The 27,058-nt window shown below is 40.0% G+C and overlaps 2 protein-coding genes across 6 annotated transcripts in view; one reads left to right on the top strand and one right to left on the bottom strand.

Moving 5' to 3' along the window:
• The window catches only part of LOC136858060 (uncharacterized), a 91,845-nt gene extending 68,187 nt beyond the window's left edge, over nt 1-23,658 (bottom strand). Inside the window, exon 1 of the mRNA XM_067137309.2 lies at nt 23,517-23,658. Within this exon, the coding sequence (XP_066993410.1) occupies nt 23,517-23,518 (2 nt within the window). The 5' untranslated portion in view covers nt 23,519-23,658. The remainder of the gene's footprint in view (nt 1-23,516) is intronic.
• Nucleotides 1-27,058, top strand: part of LOC136858058 (band 7 protein AGAP004871) — a 493,935-nt gene that overhangs the window by 92,269 nt on the left and 374,608 nt on the right. The gene's annotated exons all lie outside the window — the stretch shown is intronic.

The raw sequence follows: 27,058 nt of genomic DNA, 5'->3' as shown, positions 1-27,058 counted from the left end.
GTTTTACGTTGCACAGACACAGATAGGTCTTATGGCGACAATGGGATAGGAAAGGGCTAGGAGTTGGAAGGAAGCGGCCGTGGCCTTAATTGAGGTACAGCCCCAGCATTTGCCTCGTGTGAAAATGGGAAACCACGGAAAACTATCTTCAGAGCTGCCGACAGTGGGATTCGAACCCACTATCCCTCGGATGCAAGCTCACAGCCGCGCGCCTCTAACCACATGGCCAACTCGCCCGGTGGCATATTTGAACTCCTTCAAATACTACCAGACTGAGCCAGGATTGAACCTGCCCTCCTGGGCTCAGAAGACCAGTGAATCACTCAGGCCAGCATAAGAACAGTATTACCCAACTTCACTTGGAATTATTCCTGTCAGTGTTATCTTTTTACAAGGTACCTAATATCAACAAAAATAAATATTGTGGTGTCAGGTGTCATATGCCAAGGTCCTCTCTCCTTGTGGTGTGGGTTGGCGACCACATGTCTGGCATTGTTTTCACTTACTTGTGCCAGGCTTCTTTCTTTCATCTTTCCTATTTGTCCTCACTTTGTCAACTCTTGTTCTCTTCCAACTTCAATGGTATTAAGTTTCCAAGTCCTAGAGTGTCTTTCATTTTCATGCACTTTATGTACCTTCATACTTCGAACTGTTAGACCACATCCATTTTCCTCCTGATTAATGTTAAGGGAGAATGGTTGCCCAGTTATACTGCCTCTTAAAACAGTAATCACCACCACCTCTTCTTATGGTGTGAGAACACGTCCTCTCTTAGTTCCAGGACAAACTTCGTTCATTTTGTTTTGTGTTGTTAAGCCACAGTATTAACAATAACCAACACAATGTTGTAATATACTTCAGAATAACTTTACCTTGGTAATGGATCACAACACTGAAGAATTTAATTTCTTAGAGATACATCACAGATAACTCTAATATTGATGGAAAGGAAAAGTTCTACTTAGTATTTATACCAGGTGTATGCATAAGTCTTTTCTGGTTTTGCTAAGAGATGGCACTAGCAAACAGCATGCAGCATATGAATTTGACAAATACGTCAGTTTGTTCGTCTCACATTAACCTGCTAACACACACAAGTTGAGTCCATCTGTGTTGTATCGTTCAGTCATCATGTCGACGTTTGTGCCTAAAAAAGAACTTTTGCACGCATTGCTTTTCTTATTTAATCAAAATAAAAGGGTTGTGGAAAGTCGTCGTTTGCTGGTAGAAACATATGGTGACCACGCTCCATCGATTAGAACATGTGAGACATATTTCGACAATTAAAACGTGGTGATTTCAATGTGAAAGACAGTGCGCGCTCTGGTAGACCACAAAAGTGCGAAGACGAGTAAGCCCGGTGAAAATGTTAATGCACAATGCTGCCGCCAACAAATGATTCATTTAAATCGTGCATTGATCGAAAGACGATCAGAATGGGCCAGAGACATGGCAAAGTGATTTTGATACACGACAATGCACCATCACACACAGCAAAACTAGTGAAAGACACCTTGAAATCGCTTGGATGGGACATCCTTCCACACCTGCCATAATTCCCTGACCTGGCGCCATCTGACTATAACCTCTTTGCATCAATGGGGCACGCGCTCGCAGAACAGCACTTCAGCAATTTCGAGGAAAATGGCTTGACGAATGGTTTGCCACAAAAAACAAGCAGTTTTTCTGGCATGGTATTCATAACTTCCTGAAAGATGGGCAAAGTGTGTAAGAGCCAATGGCCACTATTTTGAATAAACAAGAAATGATATTCCTTAACAATTACGTGTTTTCTTTACTGAAAAAAAAAAAACGGCAAAAACTTATGCATACACCTGGTAGACTTCAACAAAGCATTAGATTTTTGCAATATGCTTGTATGTTACACTGACCCAGATAGGTCTTATGGCGAAGAAGGGATAGGAAAGGGCGAGGAGTGCGGAAGAAGTGGCCGTTGCCTTAATTAAGATACAGCCCCAGCATTTTCATGGTGTGAAAATGGAAAATCATCTTCAGGGCTGTCAACAACGGGGTTCGAACCCACTATCTTCTGAAAGGAGTTCACAGGTGCGCAAACCTAACCGCATGGCCACTTGCCCAGTGCATTTGATTTTATAAATCAAGAACTTGTGATATAGGAATTAGTAGAAGAAACCCTAGACAGAAATAATATATGGACAAAAATCATAAATCAATCTCAAATAGAATAAAATTCAAGATAATCTCTTTCTCTCTCTCAGAACCGATACTCCAAACAGATGGAGTGCTACAGGGGAATCCAATTAACTCTTTACTTTGCATCCTGGCAGCACAGGAAATTATAAGAATAGTCCAAAAGGGGGACATACTATCATACGCGTACACGGACGATATAGTGATCAGATCAAAAGATATCACAAAACTCCAAAACACAATAAAAGACATGGAAGAAAGCACAGGTTTGAAATTAACATTTCCAAGACAGAAATGATGGGGTTTAGACAAGGAAGGAAGGCTCCAGCTTTGGCAGAAATCTTCATCATAAAGGGGACAAAAATAACCATTGTAAAAGATTTTAAATACAGGGTTTTTTTTTTTAGCTCGTTCCGCAGCACCACTCAGAGCACAGCACGGCTGGCACAATGACACTCCGTCGCTAGCCGGTATAATGTGCACTTTCCCTCCTCACTACTCACGGCAATTCACACTTATAGAAATCCATTTCTAGTGAAGCTGTTAAAGTTAAAATTGAAATCATTGATAAAGAGATTCAACCTATTCAATACAAAAGAATAAGAAATGTAGTGAATTACATTCCCATTTAATAATTGGTAGAAATGGTACCAGTTTCGACCCTAGTCCAGGTCATCATCAGCCGATTAAGACGAAAAACAATGCATAGGATCAGTAGAAGAGGCGATGTAAAAATAAAATGGGGGTAGACACTGTAAAACTTAGAAGTAAAATGCAAATCACTCAAAAGAAAACAGTGCGCAATTCTCTGAGCTGTAGCATAGCACACGCAGCACTAGGCAAAGTCCCACAATGTTTACGAATAGCGGAGAACGGTTAAATGAGCCAGTTTTTAAATACTGTCACGCTGCAAACAAGCGCTAAATGCTTCACAAAGCATGTGACAGAGTAAACCATGCAAGCAGTACGAGTGTTGCATGAAATGTGCTACATCAGAACCCTCAGCCTAGAGACAGCAATGGTGCTATTCAGAACTAAAACCAAGCCTATACTAATATATGGGATAATAATAATAATAATTTCGTGTGGCTGTTTCTAGCCGAGTGCAGCCCTTGTAAGGCAGACCCTCCGATGAGGGTGGGCGGCATCTGCCATGTGTAGGTAACTGCGTGTTATTGTGGTGGAGGATAGTGTTATGTGTGGTGTGTGAGTTGCAGGAATGTTGGGGACAGCACAAACACCCAGCCCCCGGGCCACTGGAATTAACCAATGAGGGTTAAAATCCCCGACCCAGCCGGGAATCGAACCCGGGACCCTCTGAACCGAAGGCCAGTACGCTGACCATTCAGCCAACGAGTCGGACAATATATGGGATAGAAATCATATAGGCATACCTCACAGAAAAGAATCTACCAGCACTAGAAAACGTAAAAGCGCTATACATCAAAGGAGCGATCAGAGTATCAAAGACTGCCCAGGTGGCAGTTTCCCTACCAGTTTTTTCTTATTTTCGTAAACATTTCAAAGAATTTGAAAATGTATTTAACATCTCCCTTGGTAAATCCTAACTCCTCTTCCTATAAACAAACATGTGCTCCAATTCATACTTTTGAATTCCAACTTTATCTTCATATTGTGATATTTCCTGTTTCTAAAAACACCACTCGTCTACCTCCGCACAAGAATCATTCCTCATTGAAGACTTCACAACACTTTTGTCTCTACCCAACACTATAGCCTCAGAAAAACTACTAAAATCACTCAACCAAAAAAAAAAAATAATAATAATAATAGAGAGAGAAGAAATACCTCCCGAATTCTATGGAACTGGAACCATGATGGATCGACATGGACAACATCCAATTGTGAGATGGGGCACATGTTTACAAGATTAGCAGTACATGGTTTTCATAATATTATTTGTACCAACACATCTTACTACGATCCAACAGAGACATGTGAATGTACATAAACTCTGTGAACATACATGAGAATGCTACCACTTAGAATTATGAAGCAAAAGAACTAAATCAATTAAAGACTATGCAAAACAAGGCACAATTGCACAATTTTAGTGTATTCTACCTCTGTTTTTTATGGCTATTTTGCTGCAATAAAAGTATTATTAATATGGCTTGACTACCAATATTCATCATTAGTTTGTGACTCATTAGCTGCAACTTAAAGTACGGGAGAGAGCTTTCATCATTAAATAAAATTGTTGACACACGCACATAAACAGGCACATGGCAGAGCGAGGTTGACCATAGCAGGGATGGGTCCTACAGTCAAATTAGTCTTCAGTCACCACTGATCTTCACGTAGGGCAGTCGCCCAGGTGGCAGTTTCCCTACCAGTTTTTTCTTATTTTCTTAAAAAATTTCAAAGAATTTGAAAATGTATTTAACATCTCCCTTGGTAAATTATTTCAATCCTAACTCCTCTTCCTATAAACAAACATGTGCCCCAATTCATACTTTTGAATTCCAACTTTATCTTCATATTGTGATCTTTCCTGTTTTTAAAAACACCACTCAACCTTATAGTTTATATTCATTTATAGGAAGTGCATGTATAGGTATTTTAAGGCAGAAACTTGTTCAAGAAGGGCATTCCAAGAATCACTAATGAACAAGGGGAGTGTGTATGTGAAGATCAATCAATCAATACTGATCTTCATTTAGGGCAGTCACCCAGGTGGCAGATTCCCTATCTGTAGTTTTCCTATCCTTTTCCTAAATGATTTCAAAGAAATTGGAAATTTATTGAACATTTCCCTTGGTATGTTATTCCAGTCCCTAACTCCCCTTCCTATAAATGAATATTTGCCTCAGTTTGTCCGCTTGAATTCCAACTTTATCTTCATATTGTGATCTTTCCTACTTTTATAAACGCCACTCAAACTTATTCATTACTAATGTCATTCCACGCCATCTCTCCCTGACAGCTTGGAACATACCACTTATGATACAAATTCTTATAATTTTGTTAATTACCACTTATTCAATACAATAAAACCGTAGTATAAACTTACATATTTATTAAGATGTTGATATGGTACATGTTTCGCTCCTTTTTCGTGAGCATCATCAGCCAATTATTATTTACTTAAGGTTATATAAGATCATGAAACAATTCTTTTGGATTAAGATTATGCCTATAAACCTGATTGACAAATCTTATAATATTTTACAAGTCATATAACAATAAAATTATGTCTTTAAGTTAAAACATATTTGTCTAAAATCTAAGTCTAACATTTTATTGACGAAACTCATCTGGTGAACATCCTTTAAAATTATTTTAAAAAATAAAAAAACTTTTGAGATCTGGCTAATTGTATTGATTCAATGTTGCTTAACTTGTATGATTGTCGTTAAAACTTCGTTAACCATATTGACAATTTTCTGCAGTTGATAATCATCTATGTTATGGACATTTGACTTGTTCTAGTTCTTGCTGGAGTAACATTTATGCAAATGTATTGGCATTAATTTTATATTGTCAATAGGAGAATATTGATCGTGAACAAACTTGTTGATGAAACACTTTCTAATGTGATATAGAATTTAAAATGTTCTCGTATGTTCCAAAATGGCTTATTGGTGCATTTTTCTTTCTGCTGCGTAATTGTTTAGTGTTACTCCTAGCCTCTTGAGAACTACTTGTTGTTCTGTTTGCACTCCTTGTATTATATGAGTTATAGGCATAATCTTAATCCAAAAGAATTGTTTCATGATCTTATATAACCTTAAGTAAATAATAATTGGCTGATGATGCTCATGAAAAAGGAGCGAAACATGTACCATATCAACATCTTAATAAATATGTAAGTTTATACTACGTTTTTATTGTGTTGAATAGGTGGTAATTAGCAAAATTACAAGAATTTGTATCACAAGTAGATCTTCAATACGGACAAAAAAAATGAAATTTATAACCTGCAACATACCACGTAGTCGAGCAGCTCTTCTTCTTTCTCCCAATTCTTCCCAACCCAAACTTGGCAACATTTTTGTAACACTACTCCTTTGTCGGAAATCACCCAGAACAAATCGAGCTGCTTTTCTTTGGATTTTTTCCAGTTCTTGAATCAGGTAATCGTGGTGAGGGTCCCACACACTGGAACCATACTCTAGTTGGGGTCTTACCAGAGACTTATATGCCCTCTCCTTTACATCCTTACTACAACCCCTAAACACCTTCATAACCATGTGCAGAGATCTGTACCCTTTATTTACAATCCCACTTATGTGATTACCCCAATGAAGATCTTTCCTTATATTAACACCTAGATACTTACAATGATCCCCAAAAGGAACTTTCACCCCATCAACGCAGTAATTAAAACTGAGAGGACTTTTCCTATTTGTGAATATCACAACCTGACTTTTAACCCTGTTTATCAACATACCATTGCCTGCTGTCCATCTCATTACATTATCGAGGTCACGTTGCAGTTGCTCACAATCTTGTAACTTATTTATTACTCTATAGAGAATAACATCATCCGCAAAAAGCCTTACCTCTGTTTCCACTTCTTTACTCATATCATTTATATATATAAGAAAACATAAGGGTCCGATAATACTGCCTTGAGGAATTCCCCTCTTAATTATTACAGGGTCAGATAAAGCTTCACCAACTCTAATTCTCTGAGTTCTGTTTTCTAGAAATACAGTAACCCATTCAGTCACTCTTTTGTCTAGTCCAATTGCACTCATTTTTGCCAGTAGCCTCCCATGATCCACCCTATCAGATGCTTTAGACAGATCAATCGCGATACAGTCCATTTGACCTAAATCCAAGATATCTGCTATATCTTGCTGGAATCGTACAAGTTGAGCTTCAGTGGAATAACCTTTCCTAAAACCGAACTGCCTTCTATCGAACCAGTTATTAATTTTGCAAACATGTCTAATATAACCAGAAAGTATGCCTTCCCAAGGCTTACATACAATGTATGTCAAACTTACTGGCCTGTAATTTTCAGCTTTATGCCTATCACCCTTTCCTTTATACACAGGGGCTACTATAGCAACTCTCCATTCATCTGGTATAGCTCCTCCGACCAAAGAATAATCAAATAAGTACTTCAGATATGGTACTATATCCCAACCCATTGTCTTTAGTATATCCCCAGAAATCTTATCAATTCCAGTACCTGGACATTATCCTTGTAATCAACAATCTTTACATACTGCTGACTGAATACTTCTGCCTCACATGCACACTCTCCTTGTTCATTAATTATTCCTGGAATGTCCTTCTTGGAACCTGTTTCTGCCTTAAAATACCTATACATACCCTTCCATTTTTCACTGAAATTTGTATGACCATCAATTTTGCTTGCCATCATGTTATCCTTAGCTGCCTCCTTTGCTAGATTCAATTTTCTAGTAAGATCCTTCAATTTCTCCTTACTTCCACAGCCATTTCTAACTCTATTTCTTTCCAGTCTGCACCTCCTTCTTAGTCTCTTTATTTCTCTATTATAATAAGGTGGATCTTTACCATTCCTTACCACCCTTAAAGGTACAAACCTGTTTTCCCATTCCTCAACAATTGCTTTAAACCCATCCTAGAGTCTGTTTACATTTTTATTTATGGTTTTCCACCAATCATAGTTACTTTTTAGAAACTGCCTCATGCCTGCTTTATCAGCCATATGGTACTGCCTAATAGTCCTACTTTTAAGACCTTCCTTTCTATCACATTTATTTTTAACTACGACAAAAACAGCTTCATGATCACTAATACCATCTATTACTTCAGTTTCTCTATAGAGCTCATCTGGTTTTATCAGCACCACATCCAGGATATTTTTCCCTCTGGTTGGTTCCATCACTTTCTGAATCAGCTGTCCTTCCCATATTAACTTATTTGCCATTTGTTGGTTATGCTTCCTGTTGTTCGCATTTCCTTCCCAATTGACATCTGGTAAATTTAGATCTCCCGCTACAATCACATTTCTTTCCATGTTGTTTCCTACATAGCTGATTATCTTATCAAATAATTCTGAATCCGTGTCAGTGCTACCCTTTCCCGGTCTGTACACTCTAAATATAACAAGTTGCCTATTATCTTTAGAAATGAGCCTTACACCTAGAATTTCATGTGTCTCATCTTTAACTTTTTCGTAGCTTACAAATTCTTTTTTCACCAGAATGAATACTCCCGCTCCCAGCATTCCTATCTTCAAAAGGCAGAAGTATTCATTCAGCAGTATGTAAAGATTGTAAACAGACAGCAGTTAGTGGAGTGTAGTCATTCATGTTTGAACATAATTGTGTGTGTGTGCTAAATGTGTCATTCTGAAATAAATTAGATTGATAAAACAGATAGTGTTCTGAGTGGTCACAGAAGACAAAATAGACCCCATGTGTGATACATTTTTGTAATCAATGTGAATCAGCAGACCAAATACTGCAGGTTTCAGCTGCATCGGGAGCATTCCAGAACATCTGTGTATAATGAGTACATACTTAAGAATCGTTCAGCTTCCTCTTGTGATAATTTATTGCTTGCCTTTTGCTTTTTTTTTTTTTTTTTGCTATGGGCTTTACGTCGCACCGACACAGATAGGTCTTATGGCGACGATGGGATAGGAAAGGCCTAGGAGTTGGAAGGAAGCGGCCGTGGCCTTAATTAAGGTACAGCCCCAGCATTTGCCTGGTGTGAAAATGGGGCTTGCCTTTTGAGACCAGAGGTTACAGAGGTTACATGCAAAGGGAGGCTCAGTTAAATGTGTTTTTCAGTATGGAGGAGAAGGTCAAAGAAAGTCAGACAATGATGAAGATGGAATATAGCCAGAAAAGGATGGGGGAAGGATAGAAGATGATGGAGGAGAAGATAGAAAAAGATCAAAAGGAGGTGAAAGAAGGTCAAAAGAAAAACGAGAAGATGGAAGAAGGCCAAAAGGAGATGAAAGATGACCAGAATATAATGCAAAAGATGATGGAAGAAAGCCAGGATAAGTTAATAAAGGAGATGAGAGACAGCCAGAAGAAGATAGCTGAAAACTAGAAGATGATTATAAAGGAGATGGAAGATGGCTAGAAGAAGACGAAAATGTTCAAAAGAAAAAGGGAAAAAGCCAGAATATGACAGAGATGAAAACATATACTCCGAAGAAAGTAAAAGTGGACAGAGAATGATCGAAGAAGGCCTCCGAAATGAAAAGTACATTCTACAGGTCAGCGCCCTGTCCTGAATACTTTGTCCAGAGGACTGCAAGTTCTGTTCCAGAAGGGCGAGCAAGCATAAAATTCCATGGTGAAGGACTACCATGGATTTCGAGGAAAGCTGGAGCCATGACGCCTTTATGGAAATGCAGAGATACGGGGATCGCCATCTTCCCGTGTACCCCTGGGCTTACTGGTCTGCAGTGCACAAGACTACAAGATCTGCACTAGCAAGGATGCTGTTCAGAGGAGAGTTGTTCCTCCTGATGGATTTAGCATTCGTCCAACTTGATGACCATCCTACCCCAACTGACTGGTACTACCTGGATCTGACAAGGAGACCAGAGGATGTGCAAGCCACTATTCAGAATAATTTGATCATAGAGAGTGACCAGTCAAAGGCACGGTACGACCAGACACCACTGGAAACCATAAGAATGACTTAGAGTGGTTGTATAACCCCACAAGGAAGAGAGGCTTTTCTCTTAAACTACAGAAGATGTGGAAAGACCCCTACTGCATTCTGAGGAAAATAAATTATGTCAGCTATCGAGTACGACGAGGCCAACATGTGAGATGAACATGCTACATCTGGAGCAATTGGCACAATACCGAGGAATAGTTGGGAAGATAACGGACCAGGATGATCAACTGTCGAAGGGGGCAATGTTACGTGCCAGCCGTCATAAACTGAAATATTTGTCTCAAATGAATTGAGTAAATTTACAACCAGGAAAGAGTTAGCTGGAAAATTTATAATGCTCAATAACGGATCAACTGTACTGGTATTATAAATTGACTCATTTGGAACAAATATTTCAGGTTCCCTATGGGAATCAACATCTATATCATCTGATGGCCAGGCAGGCATCAATCTTTGAAAATGAGACAAATTCTCTTATAGTGCACTGGCACTGCCGGTGGCTCCAAGTAGCCTACGCAGTGGCCTCCACGGTATGCACTAGCGATGCACCTTGGTATGTGTGCTATTTACCAACTGATGGACCCAAATGAGCTCACTGGGGCAACACGCTGACAACCAGAAAAGAGTTAGCTGGAAAATTTATAATGTTCAATAACGGACCAACTATATTGGCATTATGTGGTATGTTTCAAGCTGTCAGTGGTGGCATGGAATGACACAAGTAGAAGAATAATCTTGAGTGGAGCTTTTAAAAGTAGGAAAGATCATAATATGAAGATAAAGATGGAATTCAAGAGGACGGATTGGAGTAAATATTCATGTTCGATAAATTTCCAAGTTCGTTAAAATTATTTAAGGAAAAGCTAGGTAAACAATTATAAATAAATGTAAATATGAGGTGAACAACTGATAGGGAATCTGCCACCTGGGCGACCGCCCTAAATGCATATGAGTAATGACTAAAAGATGCAAACGATGCAACGCAATATTCTTCAGTTCAGTTATTCACTGCCCTTGGCAAGTTTGACCCACACCGTTCATGTAGTATGGCATATTAAGTGAGGTGTAAGGTGATTGTGATTGGTAATATAATGCCAAAAGGAAAGTCAGGTATATGTTCTAGTTTGCAGCAATATGTTGCTGATTTTAGTGGAATTGTTACAAGTAATGGCAAAATTCTGTTCTGCCAAAAATGTGGGAAAGCTGTAAATGCAGAACAGCGATCACAAGTCTTGCAGTATTTAGCAGGAAATAAACATAAAATAACTGCTTCACATCCTACCTCGAGACAAGTTCTTTTAGGTGAAGTAGCTCCCTCTTCACCTACCCCAGTTTCAAAAAGCTCCGAATATTATGCAGATTTATACAAAACGTTTCTTTATTGTGATATTCCTTTATATAAATTAACAAGTCCACAGCTTGGAAATGTTCTTACAAAGTACACAAATTTTGAAACACCTAATGAATCAACATTAAGAAAATTGTATGTCCCTGCGTGCTAGGAAAGATCAGAGCAGATTGTGAAAATAAATTTTTTAAATGGGTAAGCATGGCCAGATCACCAGTCTCTGGCAGTAGGAAAGTGGGAAACATTGTGGTAGGTGTGCTAGAAAATAATGAAACAGTTTCCAAGAGGTGTTTTCTATTAACATATAGAAAAATATCAGCATCAAATCATGTAACAATGGCTTACTTATTCAATGAATCTCTGCAGTTGTTATACTGAATGGGGTGAAATTTAATATTTTATTCTTAATTACAAATGCTGCTCCATATATGAAGAAGGCAGCAGATGGCCTCTCTGTGAGCTTCCACAACATTATATACATAACTTGTATAGTGCATGGTTCACACAGAGTATGTGAGCAGATACATATATTGTATCCTAAAGTTGACAAATGGATTTTAAAAGGAAAAAAGTTTTTTTCTCAAAGCACCAAAAAGAATTGTTTTGTTCAGCACAAGGAAAAAAAACCAGATCTTGCACTTCCACCTAGACCCATTGTTTGTTACTCATTGGGGTTGTGGTTAGAAGCAGTAGGCCTATGTAAACAATTTTGAAAATTTTAAATCAGTGATAGATGAACTAATCAAGAATGATGCTTCATCAAATCGAAATTCTTCAGGACTTAAAGATAGTGCATCAAAAAATAAATTATCTTATATATCTGCAAATTTGAGTTTTTGCCTTCCTGCATAAAAAATAGAAACATCAACCAACTTGTTAACTGACACAATTAATAAGGTGTATGACACTGAGGAAAAAATGTATTCACTCAGAGGTCCTAAATTGGAAGCTGTTAAACAGAAATTTAAAAGTGTGTTTGAAAAAAAATTTAGATTCCATAATGTGTAAGATTGCCAACATTTTGGAAGGGCAAGAAGATGTTGGTGAAATTGAAAGTTTGAGTGCCAGTGACATTTGATGAAATGTGCAAGACTGTCTTCTTGTGATGTTGAACAGCCCTTTTCCCGGTATCATGCATTGTATATCATCATGCATTGTTCCGAGACAACTGACATTGGTTTGTGAAGGAAAACTTGGAAAAAGTTTTCATACTTCATTGCAATAGTGAGCTCCTTTAATCCACCCCTTGATCGATGATTTATTTAATTTAAGTGTCTACAAATTTGCAATACCAAAACAAAATATTTTTGAAATTTTACATATACTTTTTCCATTTTTGTAAATATTTGTTACTACATAAAAATATTTTCAAGTTCTTTAGCACATAAAAATCCATTCCCTAGTCATCAGTGTCCCTCCTGAGTCTAAGTATATTGTCATGCTGAAATACAGCATACTGTGTGTGTACTACAGGACTGTCGACTGTCATGGAGTCAGTATACAGAACAGCCAGCATGAGTAGAAATGGAGCAGTGTTAGGAATATTGTACTGCTGGCTAGCACTGTTGAGTTGTTGCTGTTGTGTGACTGCTGTGTTTAGTTGCCAATGTTGATTAGTTCACTGTGTTGAACGTGGGAATGGTGGACTTTCTCTGGAGTCAAGCCAAGGAACAGTTGTGTGTTGGGGTGGCCAGTAGCCCTATGTTCATATCTGTCCACCTTCAGCTGCGGTGTGGGATTACTGGACTTGCGAGCAAAAGTGAAGGTAAGGCAATCTGTCAATCAGGATTATTACCTGTCTCGGGTAATACCAGCGAGCCGTGGTACTTACTGTGAGGACAGACGGAGATTTAGTAAATAGACAGCAGTTATGGTCAGCGACAGCATTGATGGCCCGTGGCTGCGCAGAAAGAGAGCGACGATACAGAACACAGCATTGCCACATAAGGGCAGTCATTCTCACCTCTTGTAATAGCGAATATCAAATATCATATGTGCTTGGACAAGTTTTTTGGTTCGCGTTTTATAGTCTGTTAACAAGCTTCAGCTTTAAAGATATAAAATTATCTGTAAAAAATAACCCATGACATTGCATTCTAGGCTCCCAGTGAGTCTGCATACGACTGCTCCCCCAATGTTAAGATATCGGAAAAATTGTATGAACAGTGGTGAACCCGACATTTTAAAAAGCTAAGCTAAGCTTCTAGTTTGATATGACTGTTGATATGGTGATCATAGCCAGGAGACCTCCAGTTTTATGTGGAAATCAAACCACAGGAACGTGGCTTTTTCGTTTAAAAATCCTACATGCACTGGATGGGAGTCAAAACGTGGCCGCATTGTTGAGAAGCCAGCAGCTACGCTACTTGCTTATCACACCCTTCTGATTATGACCCTTTCCTTCTGTCACTTAACTTACACTCAATAACGAACAAAATGAAATCAAAAGAAAACACTTTTCTATGTGGCCAACACCCTGCCTTCCAAAGGGTGTATCGTACATAAATTTGCACATACAATTGGTTGAGGTCCCTCTTTCACTCCAGAACATCAGTAACTGCATAGTAAAGCAGACAGTATGTGGTAGGCTCGTAGTACTTGGATTTTATTTCCTTTGCAGAAGTAACATATTGTCATATGTTATGTTATGGAACGGAGTCATGGTAACATTCTGTTTAGGTTCAAAAAAGTTTAAGTATGTAAGGGTATGTAGGAACTTGTTTTTACATTTATAATATGTTATAATATTTGTGAATTTTGCTTTTAACCTTTAACCTACACATACACATCATAATATTCATTACATAAACAAATAAGACAAAGAAATTGAACAACTTAACGTGCCTGGTTACTTTGAACTGTCAGATTCCATTAGCATTAGCCACTGCCAGTTGGACAGAAAACATCACAGGAGCAGGCCAGCCACAAGAGAAGCGAGAGGACTCTCAATCCACCACTCTCTGCCCTCTCTTGAGCAAAAGGTCCACAACATTCGAAAGAACGATCTTGAGAAGTCCCCTCTTCTGACCACTTAACAGCAAGCAGCCCTGTTTTACCTAATTTTAATCATCACAAGGCAACAAAGAAGAAAAACCATCAGACAACTGACCACATGAACATCATCCCACGAAACCACAACTGAATTCTTATCTCAAATACGAACATCACAAAAAAGTGACAATTAAGTCAGTGAAGTTTCCATTGGTTGCACACACATTGGACATTCTAGACTGAACAATCCACGTCAGCCCAACATCATTATAAATAACATTGGATTGACCTAATATATAATCATGTTTTAAAGTGTAAGAATCACGTCAAGGATGTTTTTATAAAATTTATAGTAATTTGTAAGCATAACTTTTTAGACAGAGCAATTCATGTTAGCCAGATGTTTCAGCATGTATAAGCATAACTTTCTAGACAGAGCAATTCATTTTAAGCATTTTATCATAAACAAAGCCTAGGATCCTACCAGTTTTGATCTTAGATATTAGGAACAGCAGCTGAAAAAGCCTAAAAAATAGGCGAAACATGTCCTGCTTAAGACATAGTAATAATGTAACATTATTTATGTAAAATAATAAAAAAAACATATAATGTATTGAAAAGGTGGACTCTCAAGAAACATTCTTTCAGAAAGGCATGCGGTACATTGTTACTACTTAGCCATGTAATGATATCTTTCTTCTGTGTGTTTGTTGTATGAGGCTTGTCCATTACCACGGAATGATAACTCTCATTGTCTATTACAATGACAGTGCGGGATGCAGCTGGTTCAAAAACCATTCTTGGAACTTTTTCCCATTCACTTCAGTGTGGTAGTCCAATTTTTCAAATTAGATTTCGCACAACTCTAATTATCTTTCAGATGCAAATCCAGTTGCAGCAGAACCAGCATGGCATGTAATGAGGCACCCACCTTTAACTACAGGTACACTTAAACCTCCTCATCCCTCTGTCGATAGCAAAATCATCGATCTTGTGTGGTTTTGGTTCACCCAGGTCTCATCTAAGTAATACAAATTGTGAATCCTATTCTCTCGAATTTCGTGTATTGTTCGTAGAAATGTCATTCGTGCAGAAGCAATTTCCCTACTTTTACACACCTGAAACCTGCATGTTTTAATATTCTCTGCATGGAACGAGAGCACCCTTTAAAACCAGTAGCTTTGCGCATTACACAGACTAACGTCTTCGCTGTAGAGAACTCATCTCTGTCATAGAACCTTGAATATATTATAGCGTAAACATTATGATCAAAATCGTCAATCAATTCCAGTTACTCGTTTTGGTACCATGATTTTTTTTTTTTTTTTTTTTTTTTGAGATCTAAACTCTACACTTCCACTTGCTTGTTCAGATAACTTGGCCTCTCAAAATATTCATTTCACACTCTGTACTCCTACATCACAATGTGCAAGTCCCGAACGCTCCTGAGCTTTTGCAACGTCGCGCTATGGACTCCCAGTGTCTGCTTCCCACTTGAAGAATGTGTACACTTTGCAAATTAACTCTCTGGCCTGTTTATGAAATACTTCCCGCTGTTTCACTGGCTTAGCCATTGTAGAAACATGCTAGATATACACAGAAATAACTATACCACAGTATTATGCTTGATATTTTTATAAACACACTCATATTGCAGTGAGGTTCCTACAGCTGATATAGATGTTGATTCCCGTAGGGAACGGCAAAGTGCGACTGGCGCTGATTGGTTATGACCCAGGGGCCATTAACGCTGTCACCAAGCATAGTGGAGTGTAGTCATTCATGGTTAAATATAATAGTGTGTGTGTATATGTGTGTGTTAATGGGGCCATCCTGAAGTAAATCAGATCAATAAAACAGTGTTTTGTTTGTAACATTGTTTAAAAAAAGACTAGGTTTACAATTGATAGAGAATCTGCCACCTGGGCAATTGGTGAGGAATCCAGCAGGGCACAACTCGCACATTGTAATAACATGGCCATCCAAGGCCGCCAACTATGTATGGCTAGTGGCAAGATCATTGGTCCGTATTTGTTAGACCATTGGCTAGCGACGAAAGCATTGGCCTGGATGGGTTAGGCCAGAGGTGCTCAGTTGGGCGCCCGCTGTGGCTAGCCCAGTGCGGCCAGGCTGGCGTGACATAGATGCGTGCAGTTTACGTAACAAACATACATCACAGTGAAGCAAGAGAGCGAACACACTTTGCAGGAAAGCGAAGGAGCATTGACATTTGATTGTGATTACAAAGCTCTCCACTACTTAGCGAAGTGCTGATTAGGATACATTATTTAAAATAAAACTCCATAATCGCAACAACAACAAAAACTGACCTTTTCAAGATATTCCAGTTTGATTTATACTATGCTCGATATAAATAGTCAGTTTTATTTTCTTATATTTATTCATTCAAAGAAAATTGACACATTATAATCAGTTTTATTTTCTTATATTTATTCATTCAAAGAAAATTGACACGTTATAATTTTTGTGTTACAATCTACAGAGGTACAGGGTTTAAGCATACAAGCTACAATTTACAATTCCTTGGATAGGAATGACAGTATTTTCATTTTTTAAAAGTAAAATTCCTGTCATTCATTAAGCAAAAAGTAATATAATTATGTGATGCAACGACTTTTGCACAGCGTTGTAGTATGTGTGATTTTACCCATTTACTGAATTTCGGAAAATAGTATTTAAAATTTAACAGGCATCCGGTGATAACTGGCCTCTAATTGGCGAGAGGGAGTTTCGTGACGAGTGAGGACATAGATATTTACTATCCAAGATTAAAGTACAGCGTAAATGTATCTACCAGATAGATGTACAGTATGCCTTCTAATAAATAACCTCATTGATTTTATTTCCAATAAGCATGATTGGATTGTTGGTGAGTTTATCAGATAATTTAAACCCAAACAACTAGTGTTGGCTACTGAATGCATGATTCGAAGCAGTGTATCGATTCATTCAAATGTCTGAGTGAATCGATTCACAGGAACGGCGAGCTCACGGCACACGATTCAGCTTACTCCCAGCGGACTGTGCTGAGTGGCGCACTCACTGGACGTTGACGGGGAGCCGAGCTTCCGCTGCAGCGAGACAGCGAATCATGGCACATCGAAAGAATCGTAAACCAGCGCGGCTCAGTGAGACACAAGATACACACAGCTCCTTATCGGCTCACTGGACACTGGCGGAGAACCAGGCTTCCACTGCACCGAGACATACAGTTAATCATGGCACATCGAAAGAATTGTGAACGAGCGTGGCTCAGTGAGACACAAGATACACACGGCTCCTTATCGGCTCACTGGACACTGGCGGAGAGCCGAGCTTCCGCTGCAGTGAGACATACAGTGAATCGTGGCACATCGAAAGAATTGTGAACGAGCGCGGCTCAGTGAGACACAAGATACACACGGCTCCTTATCGGCTCACTGGACATTGGCGGAGAACTGAGCTTCCACTGCAGCGAGACATACAGTGAGCCATGCTACACTGAAAGAATCGTATGCTATAATGGACTCTCGAGCTCAGCTCATTTGAAAATAATACCCATCTGCATTCACTGTCCTCTTCTTACAGGGAGGTTTAAACAATAGATGGATTTATTTGCAGTGGTAAAAAGGTAGTCACAACATAATTCTGAAGTAGCTAGTAAGTAGGTAGGCTATACTATTTATTAGTTTAATGAATCTTAGTATTATACAGTAAGTTGACATTTGACAATTAAACTCGACTCTAGCCTGCCCTATAACTATGAGTCATGCTCATGACCACTCAAAAGTACCAGTTTTATATTGGGAAGAACGGCTCAGTATTCTCTCAGCTCATATGTCACATCGTTGCACAAGACTTCAATCATATGCGGACAGACGCAATAACTTAACCAACAGTATGTTGAATCAGAAAACCACCGGGCTACTGTACATCTCGGGTAGCCTATACAAAATATGACGATTTTAAAAAATCCTCAGCTGATAGAAAAATACATATTTTCAAAAATGACTGAGCGAGTTGTCGTGCGGCTAGTATCGTGTAGCTATGCGCTTGCATTCGGGGGATGGTGGGTTCGAAACCCACCGTCGGCAGCCGTTAAGATGGTTTTCCGTAGTTTCCCCATTTTCACACCAGGAAATGCTGGGACTGTACCTTAATTCAGGCCATGGCTGCTACCTTCCTAATCCTAACCTTTCCCACCCTGTGTTGCCGGAAACCTTCGATGTATTAGAGTGACTAGCATTTTTTTTCTAAGAAAGGAGTTCATAGTATGAAGACCAGATGGCAGCTGCGAGCACTGAATGCTGTTGCTGCTGTCTTACCAGCACATACTACACAGATGCAGTAGGAGCGGTGACTAATGTGCCGTGAATCAGATCACTGTATCGATTCAGTAACGTGAACAGAATCAAATGAATCGAATGTCCCATCACTACAAACAACAACAAACCACAGCTTATCCATCTTGACTCCGTATTATATTAGAACTGTTTCTAAAGCACCTCATAAAATGTAATAGTGAAAATTCTAATTCATTATGTACACTATAAAAATATTTGAAGTTGTAGGCCTAACTCTTTAGTGTATCCGGTCAAAATACATAAGGTGCATTGAACATAAATAACTTATTTCTTACAACATAAATTGAAAATGACGTGGATTTCTGCCCTCTTTCATTATTTTCTTCCTCCATTTCAAACTTGGGTATCGCAGCAGTGATTGAGAAGGACTAGGAGAACTTCGCCAACCTTCATGGCCTGTGACGTAGCCACAACATCACTGTGGTTGAATAACATACACTGTGCTCATCGTCTGCCAGCCCGCCCACTTACAGTGCTGGGCGTCTGCGGGATGGAATGCCTAGCGTGAGCACCTCTGGGTTAGACTATTGGTCTACGGGCAAGCAAAGGGGTTCTTAGGGCGCAAGTCTCCAGGTTAGAGCCGCAAAGTGGACCACAGGCTTGTAGTATCCCCTGAAACAGTATTGGAGTGACAAGAACATTGATCTGGCTAAAAAATTGGTGAACTTTGCTCCTTCTGTAGGCCTACTTAATATACTTAGGTGAATCAAATATAAATGGACTTTTTGTACTGGTAATAAAAATGTAATTTGTCAAAATTACTTCAAAAGCACACTTTTCTTATTTTCCTACATATTTACCCATATTATCTGCGCAGTTCTTCCAAAGGCAATTTTTTGATGCCACTATCAAAAAATGTTTGAGACAGGGTGTCCAGCATTTGTGTACGAAATCTTGCACCTCCTCGTTAGCTGTAAAGTGCTGTCCAATATCGTCTATAAGCCAGCCGATATGTGAAAATCACACAGTAAGAGATCTGGACTATAGGATGGATATGGAAGAACCGTCCTATTCATCTCGGCCAATTTTTGTTGCGTTGCTGCTGCAATATGGGGTTGTGCATTGTCATGGAGAATCAGCATGTCTCTGATTAAGGTACTGCACCTTTTTGCCCGGAAGGCACCTCGAGCTTGACTATTGCAGTAGTAGGCAGCATTAATGGTCCATCTATCTTGAAGGAAATCAACCAATAAGACACATTTCGAGTCCCAAAATACTGTGCACAAGACCTTACCTTCAGACAATCTTGTCTTTAAGCGGTGCCCATTTGCTGCTCCTCCTCCACTCCATACTGGCCCTATTCTATTGTAGGGTGTAATGGTGCATCCAACACTCATCACATGCGATGATTTTGTCCAAAAAAAAAGCATCACGTTCTCCTTCATAACATATGAGAAGAGTTTGTGAAATTTTGACTCTTAACAGCCTTCTGTTCATCCAGTAACCGCGGAACCCAACGAGCCGACACATTTTGCATTCTCAACTCCTGCTAGATGATTGATTGTACACTCCCGTAGCTTAAGAGAACTTGAGAAATTCCAAGCACTGTGAGGTGAGGATCCGCTTCAATGAGTTCACCAACAGCTCGGACGTTCTGGGGCGTGATGTTGGTGCGAGGGCGACGTGGGTGGGTCATATTTTCAACATGTTCACGTCCTTTCCTGAACTCGCTGCACCAGTGTTTCACTCGGGCCCATGAAAGTGTTCTTTCCACAAACTGTGCGAGCTGCATTGACATTATCATTGACAAGAAATTTCATTACAACTTGTTGCGCAACAACGGGGTGCACCTCCTCTCACTCATCATGTTAGCAACTGACCATGAAACACGATTCACCTGGACGGAAGACTATTGGTCTGGACGGTTAGGATTCTTGCCGTGGACAAGACTATTGGTCTGGATGGTTAGGATTCTTGCCGTGGACAAGACAATTGGTCTGGATGGTTAGGATTCTTGCCATGGACAAGACCCTTGGTCTGAACGGTTAGAAGCCGTGAAGCGGCCCTAAGCCCCTAGTTTCGTGTGGAAACACGATTGGTCTGGACGGTTAGGATTCTTGCCGTAGACAAGACGATTAGTCTGGACGGTTAGGATTCTTGCCGTGGACAAGACCATTGGTCTGGACGGTAGAAGCCGCAAAGCGGCCCTAGGCCCCTAGTTTCGTGTGGAGACACGATTGATCTGGACTGGTTCTTGCTGTGCGGACGGTTAGGATGGGATCTGGACAAGACTATTGGTCTGGACGGTTACAAGCCGCATTGTTTACTTTATATGGTGTTTTTTGTTTGTGCTTTTATTCAGCCGGGGTTGGTAACGCAATGTATTTATCAGCATTGATGGCAATGACGTCACATTCCGTTCGCGTTGATCAATGAGAATGCAAGAAGCTACTTTAGCCATGGACAATGGCAGCTGCTGCTCTTTATTAGGTTATAAAAGTAAATGTACTTCTGGGGGCGGGATGGTGGGTTCCTGGACATCGCAACGAACACATCTCTCCTCTAAAAGGAATTCCAAGTAAGATTTGCATTATTTTCACTTCCTTATAATGTTATAAACGTTGGGCCGCAGGATGTAAAGTTATACCAATAGTAACACAGAAAATGGTTGCAATTCCCAGACTGTTAAAGTCTTTGTTTTAATTTTTCTGTGTAAGTATAAATACTTCTAGAGAAAGGTTGGTGGGTCTCTGGCAAGTATAAAGAAATGATCACTCATCTATACTACTTAAGGTCATTTTTGCATGATTTTCTCCTTCCTAAACATCAAAGTGTAAAAGTGTACCGGTAATCAGTTTTTAATTATTAGGCTGTAGCCTCAACTACAGTGTGCGGACATATAATTTGACACCATCTGGCTGTCTGCTCATCAGTTTTTACATGCCGACATCGTATGACATGGAGTGACGAATGGGCTTTTTTCAGCCCTTCAAATATCTGACTACCTCTGCCGGGTTTGATCCAGAGTCTCAGCCATAGCTGGTTTGGAATTGAGAATAACTTAGGTCACTAAAGAATTTTAACAAAGTTTTAGAATTATGACAGTCTTAAATAATAACATACCAGAAAAATTGGATAACAGTTTTGCTGTACTGGTATGGTGAGTGTTAATGTGTAGGTTGCAATTACATTACAGGATTATTTCAATGTAAAATACTTAGAAAAATCCACAGCCTGTTTCCAGTCATTCGACCGGGTCAGGAATGGAATGAATGAAGCCCCCATCTATACTAGACTTAACTAAAGTTGGCGTCTGACAGGTAAGGTTGGAGGGAGGAGCACTGCACGTGCCATTTCACGATGTTGCCACATTCCAGCATTCCTTTCTACATGCTCTTACCTCACGCTTCCGGCTCACTTGTTCCCTCCTTCATTCTGACCGCTGTGATCTGTTGTCGACTACCTGACCAGGCGGTGTCGTCCCATTTGCGATCACTCTTATACAAACAATCAGATTCTTATCAGTGACAGTGACAGGTTTGGCAACTCCCAGCAAGATGAGCTGCCCTGAAGTTTTATCTCCATGGAAACCGCAGTCGCCCCACCCTCGTTTCCATGGCAACCACACAGCCACTCTCTTTATCCCGCCCCGGCAGGCAGTAAACGGACCTCCCTTTAAGAAATGTCAGACGCCAACTCTTATTATTAGCAGTATAGTGGCGAGGATAGGAAATGTGCCAGCTGCCGAAGCCTGTTGCACTCTTCTGGGGCAATGATAAGCGACTGACAGATGAAAGTAAAGTGTACTTAGAATTGTGAATTAAAATGTACATCATATATGCTTAACGACCAGACCACACACTAATAGATATTTATTACTTTTCAATATTCACTAACAGTATATCAAATCCTCACCTTCAGACATTTCTGAAAATCATTATTAAGATTTATTTCCCTGACTCATTCTTTGAGAAAACAAAACTTTAGCTGTTTTCATTCAGTAGGTGAGGATCCCTCAAACAGAAAGAAAAATATTTATCAGTTAAACTTTAAAGCCTCTCAGCCATCAAAAAAAACGTAGTCCTAGTAACCTCAAAACTTGTCCCGATGTGATGCTGTTCTTTTCAGGCACACCTCCAAGGGAGGTGAGCTGCATGTACCATTTTCACCACATGCCAGCCCTACTGCCATTCTTAAATCACTGGCAGTACCAGGAATCGAACCCGGGCCTCCCAGCAAGGCAGCTAATACAACCGTTACACAACGGAGGCGGACAAAGAAGTGCACTAATATACAATACACCTGTGACAACAAATTCCAGTGGTAAAAGTAATCTCAATGAATGTTAGCAGAAAGGACTTCATATAGGCTTACTTTTATGCTATGAACTTCGTTCCTTTTATAGCCACTGTGAAATCAAGGCCAGTGTCAAGAACCATGCAAAATAAGTTTCTAACCTCTTCGTTTCATCGTTCAATGTCGGCAAAATTGTGTAACTCTGCATTTCTCATTCAAGGAACATTTTTAACAGGATAAGGAATGGATTTCCATATAGAGTATAAGATATTTGTTAATTTACTAACTGATAGTAACCGATATAGAGGGGTATAACTGAGACAAGATAAGCATCTCTTGAATGTCTTGTCTGATCTTCCCAGGTTAGGTAACATAACCATACTTAACACAATTTCCAGAACAGTAACACCGGTAGGTTGCCAAGGAGGAAGAGAAAATACATTCGAATTGCTTACGTATCTTCCGAAAGTTAGCTAAAACGAATAAATAACCTTAACTAAGTTTGCTACTATACATATATACTATACATATATGAAGTAGACGGTGGTCCTTGGTAAAATATGTACGGTACCGTACCTACGTACTGTTATTCCATCGATGAAATCAAAAACCTACAGCACGTGGACGCTAAGTTACATGAAATTCGAAACCCTCCTCATCCCAGTGAAAACAGCCAGTACCGTACATATACGCACTTCAGCGTTCATGTACCGTGCCACAAATGTCATGGTCAGAGCACAGACAACATTAGGCTACGATTAGAACACGGTTTTAACTCAAACTCGAGCACTACTTACATGTTCACAATACTGCTGTACCACTTTTTTGTTTCCCCTACTATCCACGACAAAACAAAAACTTTTTTACAAGTACACTTCCTGAACGACACGAAAAGTTGCAAGTCAAGCTGATAACACGCCTGTTACACATTGGACTTCCCCTCCCTCACGTCATCACGCAGACCAAATGCTAAACAAGTGGCCAAGGTCACCTTCTGTTGTTGAGTCCTCAGGCGTACCAACGACGGACAGACGACACTTCTCACTTCACAACACGTAGAATGTTAAACACAAGCTGGGGCGAACTGAGCTATTTAGTGTTCCTGGGAATAAACAATTCCATATTTTTATTTTGAGATAATGTACGCCAGCGAACGTGCTGAGCTATTGATGGGATATTCGAATAACCTCCATCCGATTGTTGAAATAGTAATGCCCTTCAAAATCCATTCAGTTGTATCGTAGAAAATAATGTAATGCGTCGTGAATAACTATTTCGGTTTTGCACAAGACAGACGAGGCAATATCTCAATCAAGACCAACAAGTATTGGAGTCTCAATATTGGTTTAAGTGTGTCGGATGGATAATCGATGGGAATAAGTCACTGATCTAGAGATCAGTGGAATAAGTTAATAGATGAACTCGACGAAAAATAACAATACGCATTGTTGTAGTGTTCAAATTTAACTGTACCAGTGGCGTATGCTGGGATCAAGACGTGGGCTACTACTGGACTTCGGTTACCCCTTTTCGATAGTTGGTTTAATGAACGTCAAGCCTTGCGCGTTTTGAGCTGCAGTCAATAGTCAACGGAGAAGCCTGCTGTGCTGTCAAGGCTGCTTCACAATCTACTGCCCTGGCCTCTGCCACTGCCAATACTCAACACCCGATCAGTCAAGATGGTAGCGTCGTCCTAAGGTTTAGCAAATTGAAGGCTAGCTTTCTGGCTAAATGGATAGAATGCTTGCCTTTGGTCCGATGGCCCGGGTTCAATTTTCAGAATCAACCCCCTCATACGGTTAATTCCCCTGGCATGGGGACTGGGTGTTTATGACGTCTTCGCCATTCATTTTATCCTCACTACGTCACCACCAAGCTTATACAGATGCCATGCACTATTATTATTATTATTATTATTATTATTATTATTATTATTATTATTATTATTATTAAATAAAAATATTGAATTTTACAGCGGTCGTACCCATCGTTCACAGGTTAATTAGCTTCCTCGGGAATCGGTAGCGGTGTCCAACCTATGATCATGGGTTCGATTCCAACCAACAAAACAGAACACTAAACCTGAAAGATAGTATTTCATTACAGCAGATCTTGTTTTTCTTTTTTCCTTTACGTCGCACCGACACAGATATGTCTTATGGCGACGATGGGATAGGAAAGGCCTAGGAATGGGAAGGAAGCGGCCGTGGCCTTAATTAAGGTACAGCCCCAGCATTTGCGTGGTGTGAAAATGGGAAACCACAGAAAACAATCTTCAGGGCTGCTGACAGTGGGGTTCGAGCCCACTATCTCCTGATTACTGGATATTGGCCGCACTTAAGCGACTGCAGCTATCGAGCTCGGTTTATAGCAGATCTTTTTTTTTTTTTTTTTTTTTTGCTAGGGGCTTTACGTCGCACCGACACAGATAGGTCTTATGGCGACGATGGGATAGGAAAGGCCTAGGAGTTGGAAGGAAGCGGCCGTGGCCTTAATTAAGGTACAGCCCCAGCATTTGGCTGGTGTGAAAATGGAAAACCACGGAAAACCATCTTCAGGGCTGCCGATAGTGGGATTCGAACCTACTATCTCCCGGATGCAAGCTCACAGCCGCGCGCCTCTACGCGCACGGCCAACTCGCCCGGTATATAGCAGATCTACCTATACAAATGGAACTATATTGCTCTTATAACAGCAGCACTGTCTTCCTGCAAGGATGTAGAAGTAAACGGGAGTGAAATACCAGCGCTTTGTTATCTATATAATTAAGTCAGAATGATGAGGTGAGGAAGTATATACGATAAGTAACGCATGGTTGATAGTTAGTAGTGGCGATCTGACGGACCGAAGCCTAGCACACCTATCCCCCGCGGTCCACGCGCCTATCAGGCATACAGCAGCAAGCCGCCTGAGGTAAGTCGAGGGGAGAGGGACGAGAGTCTGGGCTGCAATATCACTCTCCGAAGCCTTGTTCTCAGAAATACGTGCAACGTTTTTTTCTCATTGCTTTCAAGGTTTTTAAATGGAACAGTGTGTCATATGCTTACATTATAATGTGCTTAGATTTCGATCGTTTTCATTTGAGGTTTGGGCTTCACTGATAGCCTTGGTAGCCCTCAGTATACGCCAATGAACTGTACCTTTCAATCAATCACTATTGATCTGTATTTAGGGCAGTCGTCCAGGTTTATTCCGAAACTAGGAGGAGAGTTATTTTAATATTGCAAATGATTAAAGAATAATTATTTCATAGTCTGCAATTTAATATCTTGGAATATGAAAATAGGTGCGGGGAGTATGATATGAACATAAAGATTTCCAAGACTTTCATTTTTTTCTACGGTACCGGTTAGGTAACCGGTACTGATTTAATGTCGCATTAACACATTGAAGATTTTCGGTGATGGAGGGATGGGAAGGGGCTAGGATTGGGAAGGTACTGACCGTGGCCTTAATCAAGGTACAGCCCCAGCATTTTCCAGGTGTGAAAATGGGAAACCATGGTAAACCATCTTCAGGGCTGCCGACGGTAGGATTCGAACCCACTATCTGCCGATTGCAAGCTCACACCTACATGGCCAACTCACTCGGTATTTCCAGGACTAAAGTGACATCAGTAGGTAAGAAACCTAAAATAACTGAATGTCAGGTTGGATATACAAAACTGGAACAGGTAGATCATTTCAATTACCGGTATGTAAGATGTATTATCTCAGGGTGGTAGTATAGTAAGTCAGAATGATTCAAGATACAGGGAGCTCGCACTTGCAACCAGCAGTAACATACCTATAAAAATAAAGTCAACTCTTGGACAAAACTATATATCGGTCTGTTTTCAGATCAGCTTTGCTGTATGGGAGTGAAAGCTGGGTGGACTAAGGATATCCTATTCATAAGGCAGAAGTAACAGACACAAAAGTAGCAAGAACAGTCACTGGTATAAACAGCTGAGAACAATGGCAGGAGGGTACTCCGAATAAAGAAATAAAAGTCTAAGTGAGAATAAATTTGATGAGTTCATAAAAGCATAAATGAGCTTTGGTGGTAGGGGCATGTGAGGCAAGTGAAGGAGGGTAGGTTACTTAGGAACATATTGGACTAGGTCTTGAAGGGTAAGAGAAGTAGAGGGAGACCAAGACGACAGTAGTTAGACTTGGCTTATAATGATTTAAGGATAAGATGTATGGAACTTAACGAGGCCACACAGATCGTTATGAAATTGTGGAGGTGTTTAGTAAATTCACCAAGGCTTGCAGACTGAATGGTGATAGGCATAACGGCTTTCAATCTTGCGACTACAAGCCATGATGCATCATATTTTACATGGACTCTGAACCAC

This window comes from Anabrus simplex, chromosome 1, assembly GCF_040414725.1.
Source record: "Anabrus simplex isolate iqAnaSimp1 chromosome 1, ASM4041472v1, whole genome shotgun sequence".
Lineage (NCBI taxonomy): Eukaryota > Metazoa > Arthropoda > Insecta > Orthoptera > Tettigoniidae > Anabrus > Anabrus simplex.
Note: the sequence above shows the minus strand (reverse complement) of the source record. Positions and strands in the feature narration are given on the sequence as shown.